Source organism: Ptychodera flava, chromosome 18 (genome assembly GCF_041260155.1).
Source record: "Ptychodera flava strain L36383 chromosome 18, AS_Pfla_20210202, whole genome shotgun sequence".
Taxonomy (NCBI): Eukaryota; Metazoa; Hemichordata; class Enteropneusta; family Ptychoderidae; genus Ptychodera; species Ptychodera flava.
In genome coordinates this window covers 34,262,400-34,284,551 of record NC_091945.1, presented here as the reverse complement: position 1 = coordinate 34,284,551, position 22,152 = coordinate 34,262,400, and the positions used below count along the sequence as shown (strand labels likewise).

The following is a 22,152-nucleotide window of genomic DNA, read 5'->3' as shown; positions in this document are numbered from 1 at the left end:
CCATTGTTTACATAACTATCACGTGATAGGTAATTTGCATAACCTTTCAAAAATCGGTTTTCCATATGTTTCGTTGCAATGCTTTCAGATATATGGCTGAAATTTGTGTGAGTGCAAGCTGTCTAAGGGATCTTTAATGTCTCAGAATTTTTTTGAACCCTTATGAACAATCTTTATGCCAGAAAAACTTTCAGAGCAGCGAATTTAACGCTAGTTACTTTCTTTCAAATTGTGCTAAAAAAAACTAAGCAAGATATAAAAAATCTGAGACACACTTTAGAAGAGCATTGTGACAGCATGTATTCCAGCAAGTTTGAGTCAGATATTCTGAAGTATTGAGACAAAACATAGGGAAAACCGATTTTTTGAAAGTTTATGGAAATAACCTGTCATGTGATAGTTATGTAAACAATGGTGACACTGTGGTTACCAAATTGTTTCCCTATATCTAGGCTTTCGGAAAATGTATAATTTAGGGGGAATCTGAGCTTGTTAATCACCAGAGAATTGTTAGATTAAAAAGGTCAATTGCTTGTCTTGGAACCTTAATATTGGTGTGATTTGTAGACATATCATGGAAGCATTTTTGAAACACTTCATTACCTAAAATACTGATCGAAAATGAAATAACATTTAAAATGAACAAAAACTAGATAATGCAAACAATTGACAATTGAAGAAAACGAGTGAAGGATTTGAGCTTGATTTGTACAGTTGTCTTTCAGCGTTCCTGTAACACTAAATGTCGTTAGACTATGGCAGCAAAACATTTTGCATTTGTCAAGTGCAAGGGCAGCATTAACAAAAGTGGGCCAGCGCTTTTAAAAAACTTGTTCCATGAAAACGCTGAACCCCGACCCCCTTGCTTGCATATGACCTGCTATGATCGAGTAAGTAGTTATTTAGTTTTATCGGCATTTTTTTTGTTTCTTTGCAGGATTTCCATTCTATGAATTGACAAGATATATAATTGAACTACTGATTTTTGACCTGTCAACAGATGAATGTAATTTAAAGTCAAAATCGTCAATTTGTTGTGTAAACATTATGGTGTTTATTTCACAGCTTTACTTCCACTTAAAAGAGCTTGCTTGCTTTTTTATGTTTATAAAAAGATGTTTATTTGTCTCATAATTCTGAACTTTTGAAACTCAAACTAATTTCCTCCTTTTTTAATTTGAAAATGGTTTCATAAAGAGTGGCGATCTCTCATTGATTCATGCAAATGGAATGAAAATCATGAAATAAAATGGCGCTCTCAAATTCAAAAGACAATGACCCTAAATAGCCCTAAATCTCCCCTGTTTAGGTGGCATGCGCCACGGGGACAGGTATTCACACTCTTGAATTTTTACGATACATTTCTGGTCAACCGCTTGGTGCCTTCACCGTCCACTTTTTACAAAAATTGAATTTTGCCCCATAGGTATAAAATATGGATGACGGTCATTTTGATTTTCAAGTATTGGTAGATAGTTCTTATTGGAGCACAATTTGTACCGAGGTCCCCGTAGTTTATTCTTGACTTTGAAAGACAATGGTTGAAACTTTTTCCATTGGGAAAATTTGAGCAAATGTTTAAATTTTGCATATTCGACACTCGTAATACCTTAATGTTGCCCATGCCCGTTAGAAGAGTTCTATCCTTGCAAATGCACAGTAGCAGTATGCAATGACTTGCTTTATAATACATCATTCAGAGCTTACCTGCACATAAATGGGAATAAAAATTCACGATTTCAAAAGTTATATAAAGTTTCAAGAATATTCACTTTAGTATGACGGGTCAATTGAAAAGATCGGCCACAACAAATACGTATAAAACTTGATGAGACAATAAATCATAATTTATGCGTGATAGATCTTAAGCGGAGAACCATTAAAATGAGCGTACCTCTTTCCCAAACAGTGGCAGAAAAAGGAACAGGAGTGAAGCCACAACAAGGAACAACGCCCTCACATTCCGGTATTCCCTGTCGGTCCGACTGTAAAGTATGCACATCATAGTGGCAATGGAAGCACTGCAGATTACCATTAAGGTTATGATGACTAACTGGACAAGCATAGCAATCCCTTTGGACGATTGAATGGCGATGCACTTGAAGACAGCATTCTGGATGTACAGTGGGAACAGCCATAAGAAGACGACAACCACAAGTACAAATGCCACCACCTGCATAGGAAGAATACGAGTGAATACTCTGCTGTCTCACTATTGGATAGCAAGAGTAAAATTTTGTCACACGTGAGAGTTTATTCCATATAGTAAGGGACCGTTCAGTGTTTACGGCCGGGGGGGCCAGCAAAATCCAGGGGGGGGGGTCATCATAATTTTGGAATCCGAGAAGGGGGGGGTCATCACTTTTTCACTGGTAGGAAAAGGGGGGTCACCACATTTTCAAAAACATAATACCTACAATAAAGTTCACTTTTATGCCATGGCTATGATCGACCCTCTTTACCAGCGGGCCGCCTTCGGCGGCCCACTACAATAAATATACTTTAGGTATTACCCATGACCCTCTTAACGGCAGACGCCTTTGGCGGACCACTCCAATTAGGTTTACTTCATGCAATGGCCATGATTGACGCTCTTAACCGGCGACTTTACCGGTTGACTTTACGAAATGGCCCATGACCCTCTTAACCGGAGGGCTGCCTTTGGCGAACCACTCCAATAAAGTTTACTTTATACAATGTCTATGGACATAAGTTGTCTATGGCAATGAAGTTCAAAATTGCCTTACAGTCGTCCTAATTAACAGACGTTTGCATGGATGTGGCTGAGAAGTTTGTGCACTGGCATCTCTGCTACACGAATAAAGTGCGCCGCGTACCGGAGTTCAAATCCAAACCGTGCGGGTAAATTGACATATGGGTTTTGGTTATTTTTCAGCGGGGGAGGGGGGGGGAGTCATCAAAATTCTACGTCTGACAAAGGGGGGTTCATCATTTTTTCGCGAAAAATGCAGGGGGGCTATATTTTTTTGAACACCGGCGACAAGATTTTGCCGCCCCCCCCCCCGGCCGTAAAAACTGAACGGTCCCTAAGCAAGTTTGCTCGATCACAGTTGAATGATCTGACATGTACATCGAATCAGCGAGAGCATAATTTTGCAACGCTTGAAAAAAGAAGACCAAATGACAAACTCTGATGTAAACTGTGATTTAAAGCTGACAGGTTTGTAAAGAATGTCGATGTCGTAGTTTAAAAGAATATTAACAGTTCCTCTTTTGAGACAACGCCTAAACGATGAACAGATTTCTTCGGCATTAATACATCATTCATAGAGTAACAGAATAATATTTCATGATATATCATTTAATATGGATATATTTAAGGAATATGACGCACTTACTCCTAATTTTGGCATGCTTTTGAACAGGTTGCCAAAGACTCCTCGTATCTTATACATACGCGATACGTCTGTAGTGAGATGATAATGGGTTACATTGTTACCTATAATAATCGCCTTCAATGACATGGAAACTAATATGTCGTGGCAGAAAACGTGATGAAACTCGTGGATCGGTTATGTGTGTAAGATGTTAAATACAGTGGCATCAGGGATCTTGATCGTGTACAAATGACCAGTTTGTGATTCATTCTTTTCTCTTTGGTGGTAGCATGATAAATGCTTGCGGACGAGGAGACAACGATGTCATCATTTAACCTACATGTAGTTTTACAACCTCGTCTTTAGCATGAATAATTGGCCTGCTAAAGTTGACAAATGCCTAACATTTGAAGTTTCTAATTCGTCTTAGGAACTCCAAAGGCAAACGTTGCTACTTACTAAACCATGTCTTCAGTGGTTTCATATCCATCACGAATGGCATCACTGTACACTGAATTTTATCAGGTCCCGTGTATTTTCTCTCTCGCTCGACGTTGTCACGGTGATTATTGTTTTTCACTGATTCACTCTCCTCTTTTGTTTGGTACGGTGGATCTACTATGACATCGTGGTAGACGTAATCGTCATCGCAAATACATTTTTCACAGTCCCCATCTTTGATTTTGCTCCCGTGTCCTTCAAAGCTATATCGGCCACTTGCTTCTTGTCTGTCAAAATGGTAAATCACGAATGAAAGGAGAAAAGCAATTCTCGACATGTAAAACGATGCAATTAAATGTACAAAACGGCTGTATGTACTGTAATGTACGATCAGCACTACTCAGCACCATACTGCTATACTTACATTATCTCGCCTATCCATTTTTCACAGTCTGTATCTTTAATTTTGCTGATGTGACCTTCACAGCTGCATCGAACCCTGGCTTCATACCTAAATTAAATAGTTAATAGTAAATCATATGAAACAGGAGAAAACACATTTGTCGTCGCGACATTTAAAACAATGCAAGAAGTGTACAAAACTGTTTCACATACAGTAATTGCATCGTAAGCACAGTACTGTATGCTTATGTTATCTTGTCAATGGAACTGTCCAAGGCCACTGACATTCAAAGATGCTTGTTTACATGGCGATCGTTTAGGAGTTGGAGTTCATGTTTCCAATGAAAGGCAGTATTTCGGCATTTAAAACAATGCAAGCTAGTCATTTCGATTTTCTGTTTGCATCTTCAAAGGTTCAAAGGTTCACCAGTGATTCCCTTTTACCCTTTTCCAAAATTACTTATTTTCATAGCCATTGCTAAACATGCGGCATATGCCCTGTTTTCGATGACCCAGCCTGTCTGCTTGGCGGGGACCGTAAACGTAAGACAGTCTTGGAAAATTCCTATTCAACCTCTACTTTTTCAAGATGGTCGCTGAAACTTCTGTTTGGTCAGAACTTTTTAAGAAAGATAGCTTTAACGTCCTTTCTCCCAAGTTAACTGCTTTTCGTTTAGCTGAAAGGTATACTGTACTTGGCGGTAGCGAACTCGATGGCTATTGTATTAAGTCTGAGTTTGTTGTGATATCTCGGTCGTGATCCGACTGCTTCCAAATTGGCGAAGAATGTGCCTTTGTCAGATACAAAATGAAAATGACTGTTTTACTGCATTATGTAAAAACGAACAAATTTAAACATATCACTCTGTCTATTTCTGGAAGGTTGACTTGCAAGAAACATTTTGCTCTGCCTTATCGATGTTTTCAAAATCTTTGAATGTAAAATTCTTTCGAATCAATGTCGGCTTTAAAAAAATGAAGCCTGTGACAGATGGAAAATAATGCAGCTAAGTGCGCACAGATGTAAGGGAAATCAATGATGATCAAAAAGCAGTGAAAATATACTAAAGGAAAATGCAAACTTTGATTTAGATATTACAAAAGTAATTTCTTTTGAAACAATTTATATTACAATAAAGTGCTAATTGTACAGGACAGTAATCTCTTGTTTACTGCCCTAAAAGTAAGGCCTATTGGTTCAGTAGCCCATGGTTACGATATGTTTAGGTATTGTACAGTCATGTTATATCCTTTCTACTTACATGATGTCAGTCTTGTAAAGAAAATGCAAATAAATGCAAATATATGCAAATTCTCGGGATTTTTATCGGCAATCGTAAAAATTTCATATTACTCTGTTTTACTTGAAGGACACACAAATCACACCTTTTTAAGGACACCCGAAAGAAACAACACAAATATATCTGAAAGGATACATACGATATAACTTACCGTTATCAAGTATTTCTGATTCATGACCTTAATTACCCAGACGAAGTTGCAGCACTTTGTAGACAATGGAAAAGTGCAATAACTATTCTAGTAACACTTTCATAGTAAATGGTTTGGAAAAATATTTAAAAAACCTCTAACAATGTGGAGCCGCATCACTTTTGTCGATTGTCAATGACCAGAAACAAATCTCTTTTTGTCTTAACAAGCTTTGTCTGTTGTCTCCTTGTTGACATTATATTTCTATAATTCTGGTCCGTCGTTCTCTGTTTCTCATTTCATTGATTTGCGAGTTCTTCATGAACTCTACCACGTGTAGAGAAGGAGCAGTCAGAAAATTGTAACAACCTAACTTGGCTATCAAACCACTCTTTTGTTATAAGGATGGGGATTTGGCCGAGTGGATTTGACTACGATGTCTGCGCAAGGTGACTGGGTGCCGTACGTTGTGAGTTCGAATCCGATCGAAGATCTACTGAGTTTCCAATGTTAAAAGTTTTTCGTTCATCAATTCAGCATGCATATATATATATATATATATATATATATATATATATATATATATATATATATATATATATATATATATATATATATATATATATATATATATATATATATATATATAATATACAAAATGTATACAATGTGCACTCCCGGTATCACCATTAATGGCTTTATTGGCAACTCTGAACCTGGGCACAGAGAGTTCGTATATATATATATATATATATATATATATATATATATATATATATATATATATATATATATATATATATATATATATATATATATATATATATCATATATATATATTATTGATATTGCAAGAGACATTAAAATATTTTGTACTGTTACTATGATATATCATCATAGCATAATATTATCTTATAAGGGTTCTGAGTCAAACCTCTATCATGACAGAGAAATGAATCGTCCTTACCTAAGGGAAGGCATCCAAGTCTTGATGATGTTATTCATCGTACTTTCGACGAAATTCCTTGCTTTAATGCATTCTGATGGATCAGGTTTTGTCGAAAGAGGCTGGAATAGGTGATTTGACTTTGAATACCACATCACTATGACGATATCTGACCCTCGTTTTGTCAAGGACATCCTGTGACGTTTGCTGACAGGAATTAGAGCATGATGATATTTCAGGTTTTGCTTGAGAGTGGTTTCGTCGACCTCCTTGCACCATTCTTTCAGACAGCGAACGACGAGTCGGTAGTAAAACCCTTCTGGAAGGAAACCACCAGAGAAGTGATAACACAAGGGCACGGTGTTGTTGCATTTTTCTCCTTCCAGGGGAAGGGCCTCCCGTTTGTCCAGTGACAGCAAGGAAGGCACCATGTACTTCTTAGGTCCACCATTTCTATCATCGGAATGTAACTCGTAGACCAAGTCAAACTTCTCCAAAAGACTTACCACCTTTTCCCCTACACTTTTCCCTTTCCCCTTTTCCCCTTCCACTGATTTTCCTCTTGCAATGAGTTCTATCGTTTCTTCGTCGCTTTCATTATGTTTGTCATGGACAACCTGACGTTCACTTGTGGCAGAAGAGTGTGGGGTCACGGGAGCAATTCCTTCGCTATTCTGGTAATCAGAAATCTGGGAGACTGCACCTAAGTCAGTTTCCTGAACCGGATCGGAGCGTTTCTCGGTTTGACCGTCTCGCAAAATTAAATCCAAAAGCTCCTCATGCAAGATGCCATGGCGTCGGAGGTCAATAAGGAATCTCTCCTTCTTGGGATGTTTAATAGGAACATCTCCGAGTTTAATTGATATGACTTGACCGAGTAGGGAAGTCAGCCATTCTGTATCCAAGACGAGCACATCTTCGAAGAAGTAGGCGATACCAATCTCGTGGAAATATTTCAAAACCATTACTGTGTCCTCGTCCTTGATACCCAGCTTTCCTGCGAAGCGCTCGAAGAATTCACGACTAACTACGGGTTTTTTGTTTTCTTTCAGCGCCTTAAGGACCAGTTCTAACCGTAACCATTTCACAGAAATATCTCTTTTGAATATGTTTTTATCAGCGACCGATTTTAAACATTTTCTTAACTTCTGGATTTCAGGATCCTCTTCATCAGTTCCACTTTTTCTGTTGTCAACAATAAAGGTTTCCTGGAATACATGGGCGTCGAACGCCTCTTCACACTGCTCAGCAAGATATAGCCTCATATTTTCTACAAAATCATCCTGAAATGTCGATACAATATGGTGTGAGTACAGAACTTTCACCCTTATTTGATCATTTAGGCCACACCGTTTGGATATTTGAGTTAAAGAATAAACAACTGTCTGCCTATGTCCACCCACAAAAAAACGTCTTCGAACACCCAGTTTCAGGAAGATCTTTGTTGTCTACTCCTGCACATTTGAATGAAATGAATAGATTAAGTAGACTCCTGCACATTTGAATGAAATGAATAGATGAAATACCGTAATTGGTAAAGGTCGATCATCCTCTGACTAATGGAAAAAGACAAGTCACATTTTCCTATGTAAATTTCACATCTTTATATTTCAGCTAATGAAACATGTTTTCTTTTTACTGTGGATAGAGATAGAGGCTTTAAAGGAGATGAAACCCAACCTGCTCTGCCTTATCACGCAATTTATCCTTCTTTGTTGCAACCAGTATTATCAGAGGAGCCGTGTATTCATGACCATTGATCTTAATTTTCTCTTCTGATGTCTTACTGTGCGCATGGATTGAATTCAGCCAATGTGTCAGGTAATCTACAGTGAGAACAAAATGCCGGGTGTTATAAGCTTACTTAGATTAGGGTCGTTTAGATTGTTTGGAAAACGGATATGGGAAGATGGAATGGTGGAGACGATACCAAACGAATAGTTTTACTCTGTCTATAAATACACTGCAGCAGTGTAAAGACAAAACAGTGAATGATGCATTAGTTTCCACTCTTGTTACTGGTGTTATTGAAATTTTGGTTTATAGGTGTGTAAAGAAGTCAGTGATGAAAGATAATTTGTAAATATTTATAGACACAGTAATCTAAAAATTGATCTTAATAAATAGTTTAAAATTCTCAATCACTAAATTAAAAACTCCTTCAATTTTAAAAGCCAAGAAATTTCTCGTGAAAATAATGTCCATGCGCAAGTCGTTACGACTCGCTCGTGTTTCCACATCAGAATCGATGTCATGAATTACCTTGTAACGAAGCGGAAAGGAAATTTCACTGCCTGTTGTTTGTATATTAAGTAATATAAATGAGTCCCCTCGCTGTATATACTCATGTTTGCGGGAGTGTGTCGAAAGATTACCTTTGTATTTCATGCGTTTTATCCAACAGTGTCCCTCAGTGTCGGATTGAGATTTATCTTGTGTACACTGGTCATTCAGATTACAGGATGCATCGGCAACCAAAAGGTAGATGGATTTACTGTCCATAAACACCTACAAAAATATTGATTTGAGTCTCCGAATTTAGAAGGCCAGATAGAATAAGAAACGTTCCTATTATTCTTTCTTAAAATGTTGTTTGATTCGTTGTGACGAGTTATCCCGGCTGTCAATGAAGCATGTAGATTATTTATATTTATACACAGATATCAGTATATTGTTCCTTCCGACAGTGACGATAACTTATGACATGCATCGGCTCAGGTTGGCCATAACAAGTTTTCGTGAAATGGCCCTAAAGTTGCAGACAGAGACAGATTTATTTGCTGTTAAAAGTACAAGATAGATTTTTAAAACCATGACCAAATCCACCCAGCAACTCCTTGTAGTTACTGAAGGATTCTTAGTACTAACTTGGTGACAAAATGGATTGTTCATTGATCATTGCAAATTTATTGAAACCTCTCTTTGTGATAGCAATAAAACGCAGATTAAGGTAGAATGCGCCTCGGGGACAGAAATCCGGACTCTCAAATTTCTACAAAATTCTTTTGGCCCACCACTTGTTAGGACTCTTTCGGAAGCTTATTGGATTAATGAAACGTTCACCGGCTTAGCTTTGTAAAAATTGCGAATTTTATTTTCCCCAATACAGATGAAACGGGATTGGGCCTTTTTAAATTCAAATATCGTTTAATATTGGGTAATTTGTTTCTGTATAACCAAATTTTGCAGGGTGACCCCAAATTTTTATTTTTGATTTTGAAAGAGAATGGTTGGAAGTTTCATTGAGGAAAGTTTCAGCAATTCTTACAATTTCGAGGTACGAACTACCTTAAATGGATAGATAGCAAAGTATCACCTGGTGAGTTGTATGGTAAATGTTTTGTCCCGCAAAGTCCCATAAACCGAAATCACAGAACGACTCCATCTCCATTTTGTTTGTTTCTACACCTAGACACTCCAGTAGTTTCTCTTCATCTTCGCCAGCAAGCTGTAATTGATCCAACAAAGCGGGAAGCTCCTGAAGCTCCATGTTATCGTTTTGGGGACTACATTCATTTTCAGTGAGCAGAGAATCCTCCTCTGTGTCCTGCAACTTCTCTGCGACACTGTCAGGTCTATCGATCCCCTGGTTATCTTTGCTTTGCACGTCAACAGGTTCGCTGGAGGTTTTCTTTTCCAGTAGTTTTTGCATCTCATCAGCCAGTAACCTTCGCATTTCTTTCTGCGTTGGTGACCCTTTGCAGATATCTTCCTCTGCAATGTGAAGATATGCAAAAATTTATGGCTCATACATAGGGGCTTGAACTTGACAATAAGTTACCGGACGTTGTTCTTGTGCTATCTATTTTCTACTTCATGCAAGTTCATAGTCAAAACCTTCTTTCTAGTGTTCTGCCTCGTTTCTTCTACATTTTTAAAATCTTTTTTCAAGCTCACTCTCTATTTTAGTATTTTCGTTTTTCGTCTATATTTATTTATCTTTATTTTGTTATGTTCCCAACACCAACAGAATTAACGAATTGACCAGCGAATTCCACCCTTTTCGCCAAGAACATCTGAAAGGATATGCAGAATACAGTTTGCCCTCTGTTGGGACCAAGGACACCTGTTGATTACAGACAGTGGTGCATGGTGAGGGCGCACCGCATCCTGCATATGATTACAAAGGTTCCCGACAAAAGGATGATACGAGTGGTAACAACAGTCTGCTGATCTACCGAAGAGATAAATATGAGAAATTCAAGAAAACGTGAAGGGCACAGGAGAAAATCAGCAATGAACATGTAAATAAATATATGTAGACAAGAACAGCACAAAAGATGAACGGTTCGTTTGAAGCCCCTGTAGCTTATGCGAACCTGCGATCGTGCTTGTCAGTTGTTTTCCTGAGCATTAACTTTACATACCTGAGAAAAAGTTCGATACATCGATAGAAAATCGAACTAATTCGATGCCCTTCGTAGAGTCGTGCTCAGGGTTGAATTTTTCTCTAAAGAGACTTCTTTTTAAGCTAGTCTTCCCGACTCCAAATTGACCAACGATCACAACTCGCCCTCGCTTGGTCTTGATTTTAACATCGGATTCGAGTAGCGTCTTCTCAGCGTTGATGGCGTTGTTTTTGCCGAGGTTCTTTATTATCGCTACTGCAATCATGAGAAAAAATTCCGATCACAAAATCATTAGTACGCAATAAATGTATGAGTTTTAAAATTTTAATAGTATAATTTAGTTCTAGATTTACTTTTATTAACATTATATTAAATGTGAAATTTCACAACCCTCACAGATGGTACATGATATTGATAAATTATCTGTGACTATATGATACGTGTATAACGCCACCAACGCCAGACATGGGCACGAGGTATCAAACTCGACTGATAGAGGACAGAAATGACAAGTTCCGCTGATCTTGCCATGATATATATCTTGTTATGACATCAACATACAAGTGTACTACAGTGACAAATAAACGGAGAGTGACCATTTTAATCCTTGACAAAGCGCCCCCAACCTGTTTACAGCGATGAGATTTACAGTGAAATTACCAATCACTCACAAAGGGTGAGTATTCAGAGAGTGGTGGACGGACATGAGTGCTTACTCCTCATGGCAAAGGCTGAGGCTGCTTTGATTATATTAGAAACTTTTTAAGTGTCATTATTGACTATACTTTATATTTATGAACAAACAAACAAACGTCGTTCTTTGTTGACAAACACGAATAAAAATACGAGTCTTTATCGGTTTGTTATTGCATTATTGAAATAATCATACATACGTTATAAGCAAACACGCATATCAAACAAACAGTCAAACGAACAAAGTAACCGATTCGGGAAAAATATCCGGAAAAAAAATGCTAAAAATACAAGTATTAACAGTCCCTCACTGCCAACTCGCTATTAAGCGGTGTATGCCAGCTGAGCAAGACGACGTGAGCCATAGAGGGGCTGTGAGAGGGATTACCTAAAGCCCTAACCCAAACCCCAGGCCATACTCAAATTAATAATGTGAACTGAACTTATGATCCTCGTACATTCTTCAGTGAACAAAATAGTCGTGTGCGAGTGTACACTGGTCGTGTTGCCAAACGATGACATTTTTAATGATAAGCGACATGGAGACTTGATCAAGTTGAGCTCTGCAAAGCAAAGGGGACACTCAATCAAATTGTCCTGTATTTTCAATTTTACGTCAACCTGATAAATAATTGGACAGATTGTTTTGCCACTATCTTCAACCCTAAAGTACCATGATTACGCCTATTTAGCAATGACAAATTGAAATTGAAAATACGAAATAGAAATAAGGGGTATAATTCAATATGCAATATATTTTGGCACTCTATAAAAATCAACAACCTTTTTTCAAATTCATTCCATTGTGGTAAACAGGTTGGCTGTAATTTGTCACGAATTGTTCTGAACTATATCAACAAAATTCGAATTTGCTTTCCAACCTATTGACTGATGCCAGGCAACTGATTGGACCTAGATGATATGTGTTGTTACCTCTGACGATAGTTCTAATTTTAGCTCTTGACCTGAACCAAGTTAATCCAAAATACCATAAAACATGTTTGCTTTATACAACGCGTTGGGGGCAAAGTCCGCATTGTTTCCTGCATTGTATTACTCAACTGTCCAAGAAGCAAGTTGTAAATTTCATCATGAATCGAAGGAAACGCGACTTAGTATTCCCATATACTCGTTGATTTTTGAGAAAGTTGATAGTTAAAAAAATTCTGTGCCACTTTTAACTTTTGTTCTACTTTATCCATCATGGAACGAAAGGTCACAGGTTACCGTTATCCCTGCCAAGGCTAAATTTTATGTTGTGTATCGAAAAGAAAATGTACACAGTGGAATTGATGAGAGACCAGTCGTAATTCTATAAGCGACCCCTCTATTATATCCTGCTTATACTTTTGTCATTCACTGTTATAAAACAGTATTTACAACCTTAAGATTGAGAACATATTTTATTGGCGGTAGAAGCACCATTCCTGTCAAAGAAACAAAGGTGACATTTATATATCGATAGTGCGTTTTTACAACCTTTAAAAAAATTTAGAATATTCATCTGACTAAAATGACCATACTACCACGATGAATATTACCCTGATCTCACTTTGATTGCTGACGTGCTTTGATGGCAAAATATTAACTTCGAAACTGCAATATGAAAGTGCAATATGAAATATGGTCATCTGTGTCTGTCCGTATGTGTGTCTGTCTTTCTGTCTGTCTGTATGCATGCATGCATGCATGTATGTACGCGCGCGTATGTGTGTTGCGCATAACATAGGACGAGTTGTTCAGTATTTATCTTTACATATTGGCCCTATAGCATGAATTTTCAGGCCGGAACCCTGCATTTGAATCGATCGCTCAGAGACAAACATTTTACTCTTCTATAATTCTTTGCTTCTATGCCAAAAATGTGTTCACCTTACCTTTATCATGTTCATGCAGTTTGGGGGCTTCCGTGGGACGCAGTTGACCTTTGACTCTGCTGTCTTTAAGCTTTGCCAATTTCATATGGTATTCGGCGCTGTCAGGTTCAAAATGAGATTCATACCGAGCAGTGGCCTCGTCTATTAAATCTTGTCTCTTTACTTTCCGTAGCAGCTTGATCAGTGCATCAGATTTGGTGTCGGAGAGGTGGCCAATGTTGATTAGTGTTTGAAATAATGTGAACGCATTGCCTTGTATATTTACTCTGTCGGTCCTTGAAATGCTAGGGGTGAAACCACCACACACCTTGACCATCTCATTAACTTCTTCTACAATTTAGATAAATGGTCATAAAATTAGCAAAATTATCTTACTTTCTTCTAACATAGGACAATGTTGTCAGGCTATAACTTCTATCACAACGTCTAAAATAGTTAAAGGCAAGAAAACTTTTGGCCGATGAAATAGATACCGGAAGACAAATTGAAAAGCTGAGATGGATTTAATCAGCCATTCAGGCGATAGGCAAACAGCGAGCATAACACAAATTGACGAAACCACTTCTCGATAAGAAGTATGAACTGTAGAAAAGAAAGAAAGGCATAAGTTGTTAGAGGAAACAAATACCTTTGCTGAGCTTTTCTGACAATTCTCTCAGGTACTTGTCAAATAAATCCACCGCCATGTCTACGAATAGCTGGATGTAAAGGTAGTGAGTGATTAGTCGAAGTCACCGTAGAAATCTGAAAATAGAGTTAAAACCAAATGTTTTACTCGGCAATGCAATTTAGTGTGCTATATTCAAAACTCTTCGTAAGAATCTTAATATAGTGTGCAATGAAAATCTGTCGGCGAATTTTTTTTCTGAGATCGCTTTTGCGAGTCCTACAGTAAGCAACTGTGATGTAAGAAAATGATGGTCAGCGCATGATCTACTTTAATAACTAACAAAATAATTTTACAATTCAAACATCTCACAAAACCAATTAACATGCATGTGTACGCCATAGTGTATTATCTTTGTACCAACTTTCAAAGAAATTGGCCGGAGCAAAAGACGGCGCACGCACAGACGCACGCACACCGCCCAATCTTTGTCCGCGGAGACTAACTAACCCCAGGGACTTATATTTGGTCATCTAGGACTGCTGAAAGCGATGAAATGTGTACAATAAATAATTACAGATTTCCGTTCGCAGTGCAGTGTATTTACGTCTCATGAAAGTAAAGGGGATATAAAAAGGAGTACACATACAATCGCAAGCGTGCTTGCAGTGCTAAGCGATGAGAATGTTATGTCATGAATGCATGATGCAACGCTTGCGATCGGTTCTGTTGTAACGATAGGGAAATATAAGACTATATTTTTATGTCTGCACGTTGGAAGAAGAAGTTCAAATTTAATTTAGTGAGTCAAGACCGTTACAATCTGTACAATATTTGCTGAAAATGGCTGCCTGGCGGCCATATTGGATAGCATGGTGTAGACCTTATACCTGCTTATGTAAGTCATTGAATGTTGTCCTTGTGCTAAGCTGAAAAGAAACCCGATGTGAAGGCATTTCCAGTAACAGACGGGCGGAGCCAACCTATAACCCCCTGGACTTTGTCCACGGGGACTAATAAAATTACCTGATCAAAATGATCACCAATTCTGTATTAAATGCAGTAATATAAACAGTCATCGACTTTGTGTCGCGTCTTGTAGTCAATATTATGAATAGAGTAGACTTTTCCCGTCATGAATTGTTTGTTACCCATGGTCTGTCGGTGGGTACCTTGGAACGGTCGTTTGTTTTGTTCCGTATCAATACTATGTAGTGACCTTGGAAATTTAACACATTGCCGAATACTAGAATCACTGATATACACAACTTGAAAAACATTAAAAACGCAAAGCAGAACAACCGAGACTGTTTAGACTTACCTTTCCTATGTCTAAACTGTTTTTGGAGGTGAACTGTTGTTACTCTATTTACATTCCTGTGTTGCATTTGTGTGGTACTTTGGTTTGTAAAACTGTGACGCATTAGTTCCATATGGAACGTGTTTTCGTTGTTTAGTTCAAACTGCGAAACTGGGAAGATGAGGTTGGATTTTCCACATAAATACACAACGAGAAGCGATATCTCTTTTAATTTTCGGTATCTGTCTAGTTCTTATAATGCATTACTGATTACTTACGTTAGGCCTACGTGTCCTCTCTTGACCAGGTCTTTGCCTAAGTTTAGTAAATGATTACGAACTTTTATACCATGTCAAAGTAATAAAATTTCGAAGTTTATATGACATTTTACGACAAAGTGTCGTTGCGGGGTGTGTATTCTTATTTCGACACATGCAGGTAGGGCTTGATTGGTCACCTGACCTAGTGACCTAATATATATCAACATGACATCTTTATACTCACGAAATACCAGGACCTGGTATTTAAAGTTATGGCATAGTTCCAGGATACTTGATTTGATAATACCCCAATTTCGTCTGACTGTGCGTCCATTTCTGAAGAAAATCAATCATAACAAGTCTAAATTAAGCTTATCTACACAAAACAAACTGTAAAAGTCGATAGAGTATACAAACTGCTAAACATACAATGAAAAAAAGACAAACAAAGTCAACGTCCGAACTAATATCGTGATAGTAAGTGAAAATAAAGTCTCATCAGTTACATCATTCTCTTCGTAGAACAGTAAACGGTGGAATTTCCTTCCCGCTGTATCAACCATATCCACGATTACTTCATTTGATTTGCTTTATTCTGGAATATTAGCGCCATCACGGTTGTAAAGACAATACAAAGACATTTCTTTCGTCTTTCAATGGCCATTGATAGAACTTCACCAGCCTTTGCTGTTATTAGCAATCTGTGTGTTATTAGCAATCTGTGTGGTCTATTTGGACAATAGCTGACAACCCAACATTTGCTAATACGGTCTTGCAGCGTGTTACATCATCATGTACATGTACACAATAAGGTAATGTGAATTTTTGTCTGATAGAGTCCTTACGACAAGCAGTCAGGATTGGGAAAGAATCATTCTTGTCAAACTGCCCTTCTCCGCATGTGATGAATTATTAGAAAATACAGACGGAGGACGCCTCTCTGGTATAATGTTCCTGGATCTTTCTAAAGCTTTCGATCTTGTAGATCACGATATCTTAGTTAAGAAATTATCTTTATATGGTTTACATAGAGATGTAATAAATTGGTTCAGTTCATATTTGTCAGACTGCTCCCAAATTGTTTGCCACATGGGCAAACTCTCAGATATGCAAAAGATAAATATTGGTGTTCCACAAGGATCTATTTTACTATTTTAGGTCCTCCAGTGGACGAAATAATCGTGTGCGAGTGTACACTGGACGTGTTGAAACAACAGCAGTGATTGCAGACACTGCATGGAAAAAGTTCACTGTAATGTAATAAACACGATTGGAACTGATTTGGGATAATTGGATCTTCATAGTTTTCAAATTCTCAAAAGTCATAGGTGCCCTATAGCTGAATGTTCCAATGTTACAAATCACTCGTAAAACGAGTGTATAATTTAAAAAGAAAAGCAGATGAGCTTATATTTTCAGATTAAACCGACACTACTTTACCATCCAATTATCCCAAATTAGTTCCAATCGTGTTGATACTAACATTGTTTCAAATGTTTACTTTTTAATGATAAGCAGCATGGAGACTTGTTCAAGTTGAGCTCTGCAAAGCAAAAGTGACGCTCAATCACATTGTCCTGTATTTTCAATTTTACGTCAGCCTGATAAATAATTGGACAGATTGTTTTGCCACTATCACCAACCCTAAAGTACGATGATTATGCCTATTTAGCAATGATAAACTGAAATTAGAAATACGAAATAGAAATAAGGGGTATAATTCAATATGCAATAGATTTTAGTACACTATAAACATCAACAAGTAACCCATTTTCTAATTTGATTATTGAAATTCCATTGCGGTAAACAGGTGTGCCGCGGTTTGTTACGAATTGTTCTAAACTATATCAACAGAATTCGAATTTGGTTTCCCACTTCTTTGCTGATGCCAAGCACTTGATTGGGCCTACATCATATATGTTGTTACCTCTGACAATAGTTCTAATTTTAGCTATTGACGTGAACCGAGTAATCGAAATACCATAAAACATGTTTGCTTTATACAACGCGTCGGGGGCAAGGTCCGAATTGTTTCATGCATTGTATTACTCAACTGTCCCAGAAGCAAGTTTTAAATTTCATCATGAATCGAAGCAAACGCGACTACATCAGACACCAGAGAGGTGGCCAATGCTGATTCGTGTTTGAAATAATGTGAACGCATCGCCTAGTATAGTTGCTCTGTCGGGCCTTGAAATGCTTTGGGTGGAACCACCACAGACCTTGGCCATCTCATTAACTTCTTCTTCAATTTAGATGAAATTTGCAAAATTATCCTACTTTCTTCATAACATAGGACAGTGTTGTCAGACTATAGCTTCCTATCACAACGTCCAAAAATAGTTAAAGGCAAGAAAACTTTAGGACCATGAGATAGATACCTGAAGACAATGAAAAGCTCAGATGGACGTAATCAGCATTTCAGGCGGATAGACAAACGGTGAGCATAACACAAATTGGCGAAACCACTTCTCGGTAAGAATTATTCGTATGAACTGTGGAAAAGAAAGAAAGGCATAAGTTGTAAGAGGAAAAAAAAGTACCTTTGCTGAACTTTTCTTACAATGCTCTAACGTACTTGTCAAATAAATGCGACGTCATTTCGACAAATAACTGAATGTAAAGGTAGCGGGTGATTAGTCGAATTTTGTCATCTCAGACTGCTGAAAGCGATGCAATGTGTTGAATAAAACATTACAGATTTTCAATCGCTGTACAGTGTACTTACATCTTATGAAACTAAACAGGTGCAGCCAACGAACAATGCATTTTTAAAGGGGTCCTTACTATGATAAGATATATTGTACATGACAAGTAATGTGAACTGACTAATTTTAAGTCATGAGGGTAATTAATTAATAATTTGCCCTCCCACTGAAAATTTTTCGACTTACCCTGCCGCACTGAATCTTCATTTTTACCCGCTCCCCACATATTTTTGCCTGTTTCCCCTCCCCACAGTGAATGTTTGAAGCTCCCGTGGCGAAAAAAAAACTTGCCGACTTCCCCTGCCGTGGAAAAAATTCCCCTCAAAATTTTGTCATTCCATTTCCCCTGCAAACATGAAGCTAACCTACCCTGTGATGAAAAAAAACTGTCGATTTTCCCCTGCCCTGAGAAAAAATTCCCCTGAAAATTAACATTCCCGTGCAGACACATACTGCAGTGGCCTTGTATTTGGTTTCCATCTCGCAGTACATAGAGGGAGATATGGGGTCAATCGATAGACTAAGTTACCTTTAAAAGGTATAAGTACTTGCACTGTGTCCCCATTCCCGGAAACACCATGGCTGAAATTCCCCTGTCCCCGTTTTAAAAGTAGCTTCCCCTCTTCTCGTTTTTCGCCAAGCCCTGTCCCCAGGACAATCAACCAATATCTGCCCTGCCCGACAAAAAAACTAAAATTTGCTCTGCTGCCACCTAAAAATATGTCCCCTGCCCTAGCAAAATTAAAATTGCCCCTGCCCTCAAAAATTGCTTCCGGAATAGCTATTTCGATGAATAGCTCCGTTGGCTGCACCTGACTAAAGGGGATATAAAAAGTACACAGAAAAACGCAAGAGTGCCTGCAGTGCTAAGCGATGAAAATATTATATTATATTTTTGTGTCTGCACACTGGGGGAAAGTAATTCAAATTTAATTTAGTGATCCAAGAAAGTTACAATTTGTACAATATGTGCTCCTTGGTTTGATAACTTCATTTGGAAATAAACAAATAAACTCTTTCCGGACGTCCGATATGTCTCCCGAATCACCGCTCCCACATTGGGAGTGGGGGATGGGAGAGACGGTGCTTTAGTATAACTCGTAAATTTTTCATTTTGTACCCCTTTTATATCATATATATCACTCGTTTGAAACAACAGGTTTGAAATCCTGGACTTCGGAAGCGCTCACTGAACGTTGACTCAACTTGAAAGATCTGTGATTGAAGGCGGAATATATCTTTATAGCCCGGTAACTCTTTATCAACATCGGGATCCCCTATCGGATCTATCTGATCTAACTTCCGCAATAGACCTTTTCCCGGGTATCCCATAATGCATTTCTGTGCCTGTATTATGAACCTAATACACACTCAAAATAACAAAAACATACTGATTGTGTGTTTTACAACGTATTGTTATATCCTTTATTAGGAAAGTTCATTAAATATGCAAATCAGGAACTTTCTTTCATCTCATCCCTTAATGCCTCTCATGGCTGATATATCTTGGTGTAATCAACATTTGTAGCAAATCTCATCAAATTCTATGCAGTCGTTCTAAGTGTGTATCCGTTTTTTTCTAAAATCATTTATCATGCAAATGAACAAAAAGTAAGCAAGCCACACCCACCAAAAACTAATTAGTTTTTGCCATTTGCAAACTAAATCCATGTACCAGATTTGATTCTGATCTGATTAGCTGTTTTTTAGATTATATTGGGTGCACTGATAGACAGACAGACATACAGACAGACAGATATTGCTGCGACATTAGCTCACGTGTGTTAACACGTGAGCTAAAAATGGTGTTTGTTTAAAAAATATCTCCTCCAAAGACTACTGGCTCAATGTTTTTAAAATCTCTCCTCTAATGATAGCAACGATATTTTTGAATCTAGGGCCTAAAAAAGGATCGGATCTTTTTCAACTCACATTCTCATATATTGAAGTATTGATATATTATCATAAAAGTACTTAAAGTTCTGTAAAGACAGAACTTTTATATAAAAGGTTCAAAATTTGGACTTAAAATAACAAACTTTGTCGATGACTCCAATACGAATACGAATACGAATACGAAAATAATTTCAACATCGTACCAAAATTCGGCGCATCTCCCTTTTTGGGTAAGCTAGGGGGCCGGGCCTCCCGCCTCGGTCCAAAATGAGAGTGATATGGTGCCAGTATATATAAATATATAATACTACTTTGCCCAATCATTATTTCTGTACTTAAAGCTTCTAACCGTCCCTTCATAAACTTCGTAAATTGGAGAACTGTATAAAGAGACGCGACATGTACCGAACCACATGTTGTTACATGTTGTCACAGGAATAGGCTTACTGTTGATTGGGACTGGGAAATGATGTTACGTTTACACTTAATTTCGATCATTTAATTTCAGTGTTGATATTAAGAAGACATGATTTCTTGCTCACGACAATTTGAAAAAAAGGTTGATTGCAGTGGCGAACAGAGGCTGTAATTTTGACGAGTGATTTTAGTATATGTGCCTTTGTATATCAAATGCACGCATGGAAACCCGTGTAATCAACCGTGTGTTCAAAAACACATGTCGATGTGAAGAATGCATTAATTATTATCGACTGTTGAACTTTAAGGAAAAATTGATTGACTTGTTGGTAGAGACAATGTTTACAATACAAACTGAATGATCCAAACATTTCACTTTTTGTTTAAGATGCAAATAAACGAAAGGAGACATCGGATTCCACATCTTCTACACATTCTGTTGACGACTTAGAACTAGTCCGTTTCGACTTTAACACAGTTGATATTTAAAAAAAAAAAAAAAACGATCAAAAGATGTTGCCGTCTCTTTAAATATCTCGACAGTATTTACTATGGAATCAATTGAAACCCACTCTTCTAACCGATTTTCGAAAAATCATACCGATCCTTACATTTAATTTTATTCTCCACCTAATGCCACAAACTGGCCATGTTTCCTTGTTGTGTATGTTAAAAGTTCACGGTAAAAATCACCGATTCAAGAACATTTGATTGATGCTGCAAATGATACACAGTGCATTCTAATAAAGGTATCTACGTAAGCGACGCACAATATTCTATTGACTACCTTGCGTTAAAGTGTACAGTTATTTCTTCTTGCATCCGATGTTTAACTCAGCGATGCACTTTAATCGATGTTATGAGGATCTTTCGATAGATCTAGAGCTAACTTAAGCCGCTTATTGCATCCATTAGTGATCATAGTCATACAATAACTTCAAACAACGTTTATGCTTTAGCCTGTTAACGTGTATTACTTATACACATGGTGTCATTAACCTGAATTAACATACTGAATAATCTATACTAGATTAACTCAATTAAATTTCGATCGATTTTCAAGGAGGATGGGCGGTTGCGTATCAGCACAATTTGCGATGGTTGCATTCATTTTTTGAGGGAAAAGCTTCTCGAGTCTTTCAAATTTACGATGTGATCAGCTGATTAGATTCGCAATTTAAATGTTTACGCTTCGTCTTACGCATCACTTCCTGTTAGTTTCCCCTTTATCACTTAAAATGTCTTCCGCCGAATTACGTACACGAAGTCGAGTCTAAACAATACGTCTTGATAATCAAAAGTGTATCCCAGAGTTTTAAGAAATAGATAAATTATTTTTTGGTTTTGTTTTTGTTTTTTCTTCTTATGTCTTGTTTCTCTGGCTCTTTTTTATGAAATGAAATCGTTGCACCTTTATCAGGAATGGATAAACGGTTTGTAAGATATGGTAATATTGCTTCTATCGCCTAAAACAGGATTGGAACTAA

At 37.6% G+C, this 22,152-nt stretch overlaps 1 protein-coding gene across 1 annotated transcript; it reads right to left on the bottom strand.

The window, feature by feature from the left end:
* Window positions 1-1,879: 1,879 nt before the first annotated feature.
* LOC139117723 (uncharacterized) lies at window positions 1,880-11,630 on the bottom strand. Its single transcript, XM_070680966.1, has 10 exons — window positions 11,624-11,630; window positions 10,926-11,162; window positions 9,875-10,272; window positions 8,934-9,066; window positions 8,239-8,384; window positions 6,580-7,841; window positions 4,204-4,290; window positions 3,798-4,066; window positions 3,360-3,427; window positions 1,880-2,173 (listed from the first exon to the last, which is right to left on the bottom strand). Exons 1-10 carry the CDS (start codon window positions 11,628-11,630, stop codon window positions 1,880-1,882), a joined length of 2,901 nt encoding a protein of 966 aa, XP_070537067.1.
* Between the last annotated feature and the right edge of the window lie 10,522 nt (window positions 11,631-22,152).

Excerpts from the sequence above, each read along its gene's own strand:
- LOC139117723 (XM_070680966.1), bottom strand. Across the intron at positions 8,385-8,933 it reads AAAACGCATGAAATACAAAG|ATTACCTGACACATTGGCTG; the intron begins GTAATCTTTCGA and ends TTCTCACTGTAG. Across the intron at positions 2,174-3,359 it reads AAAGCATGCCAAAATTAGGA|GTGGTGGCATTTGTACTTGT; the intron begins GTAAGTGCGTCA and ends CTTCCTATGCAG.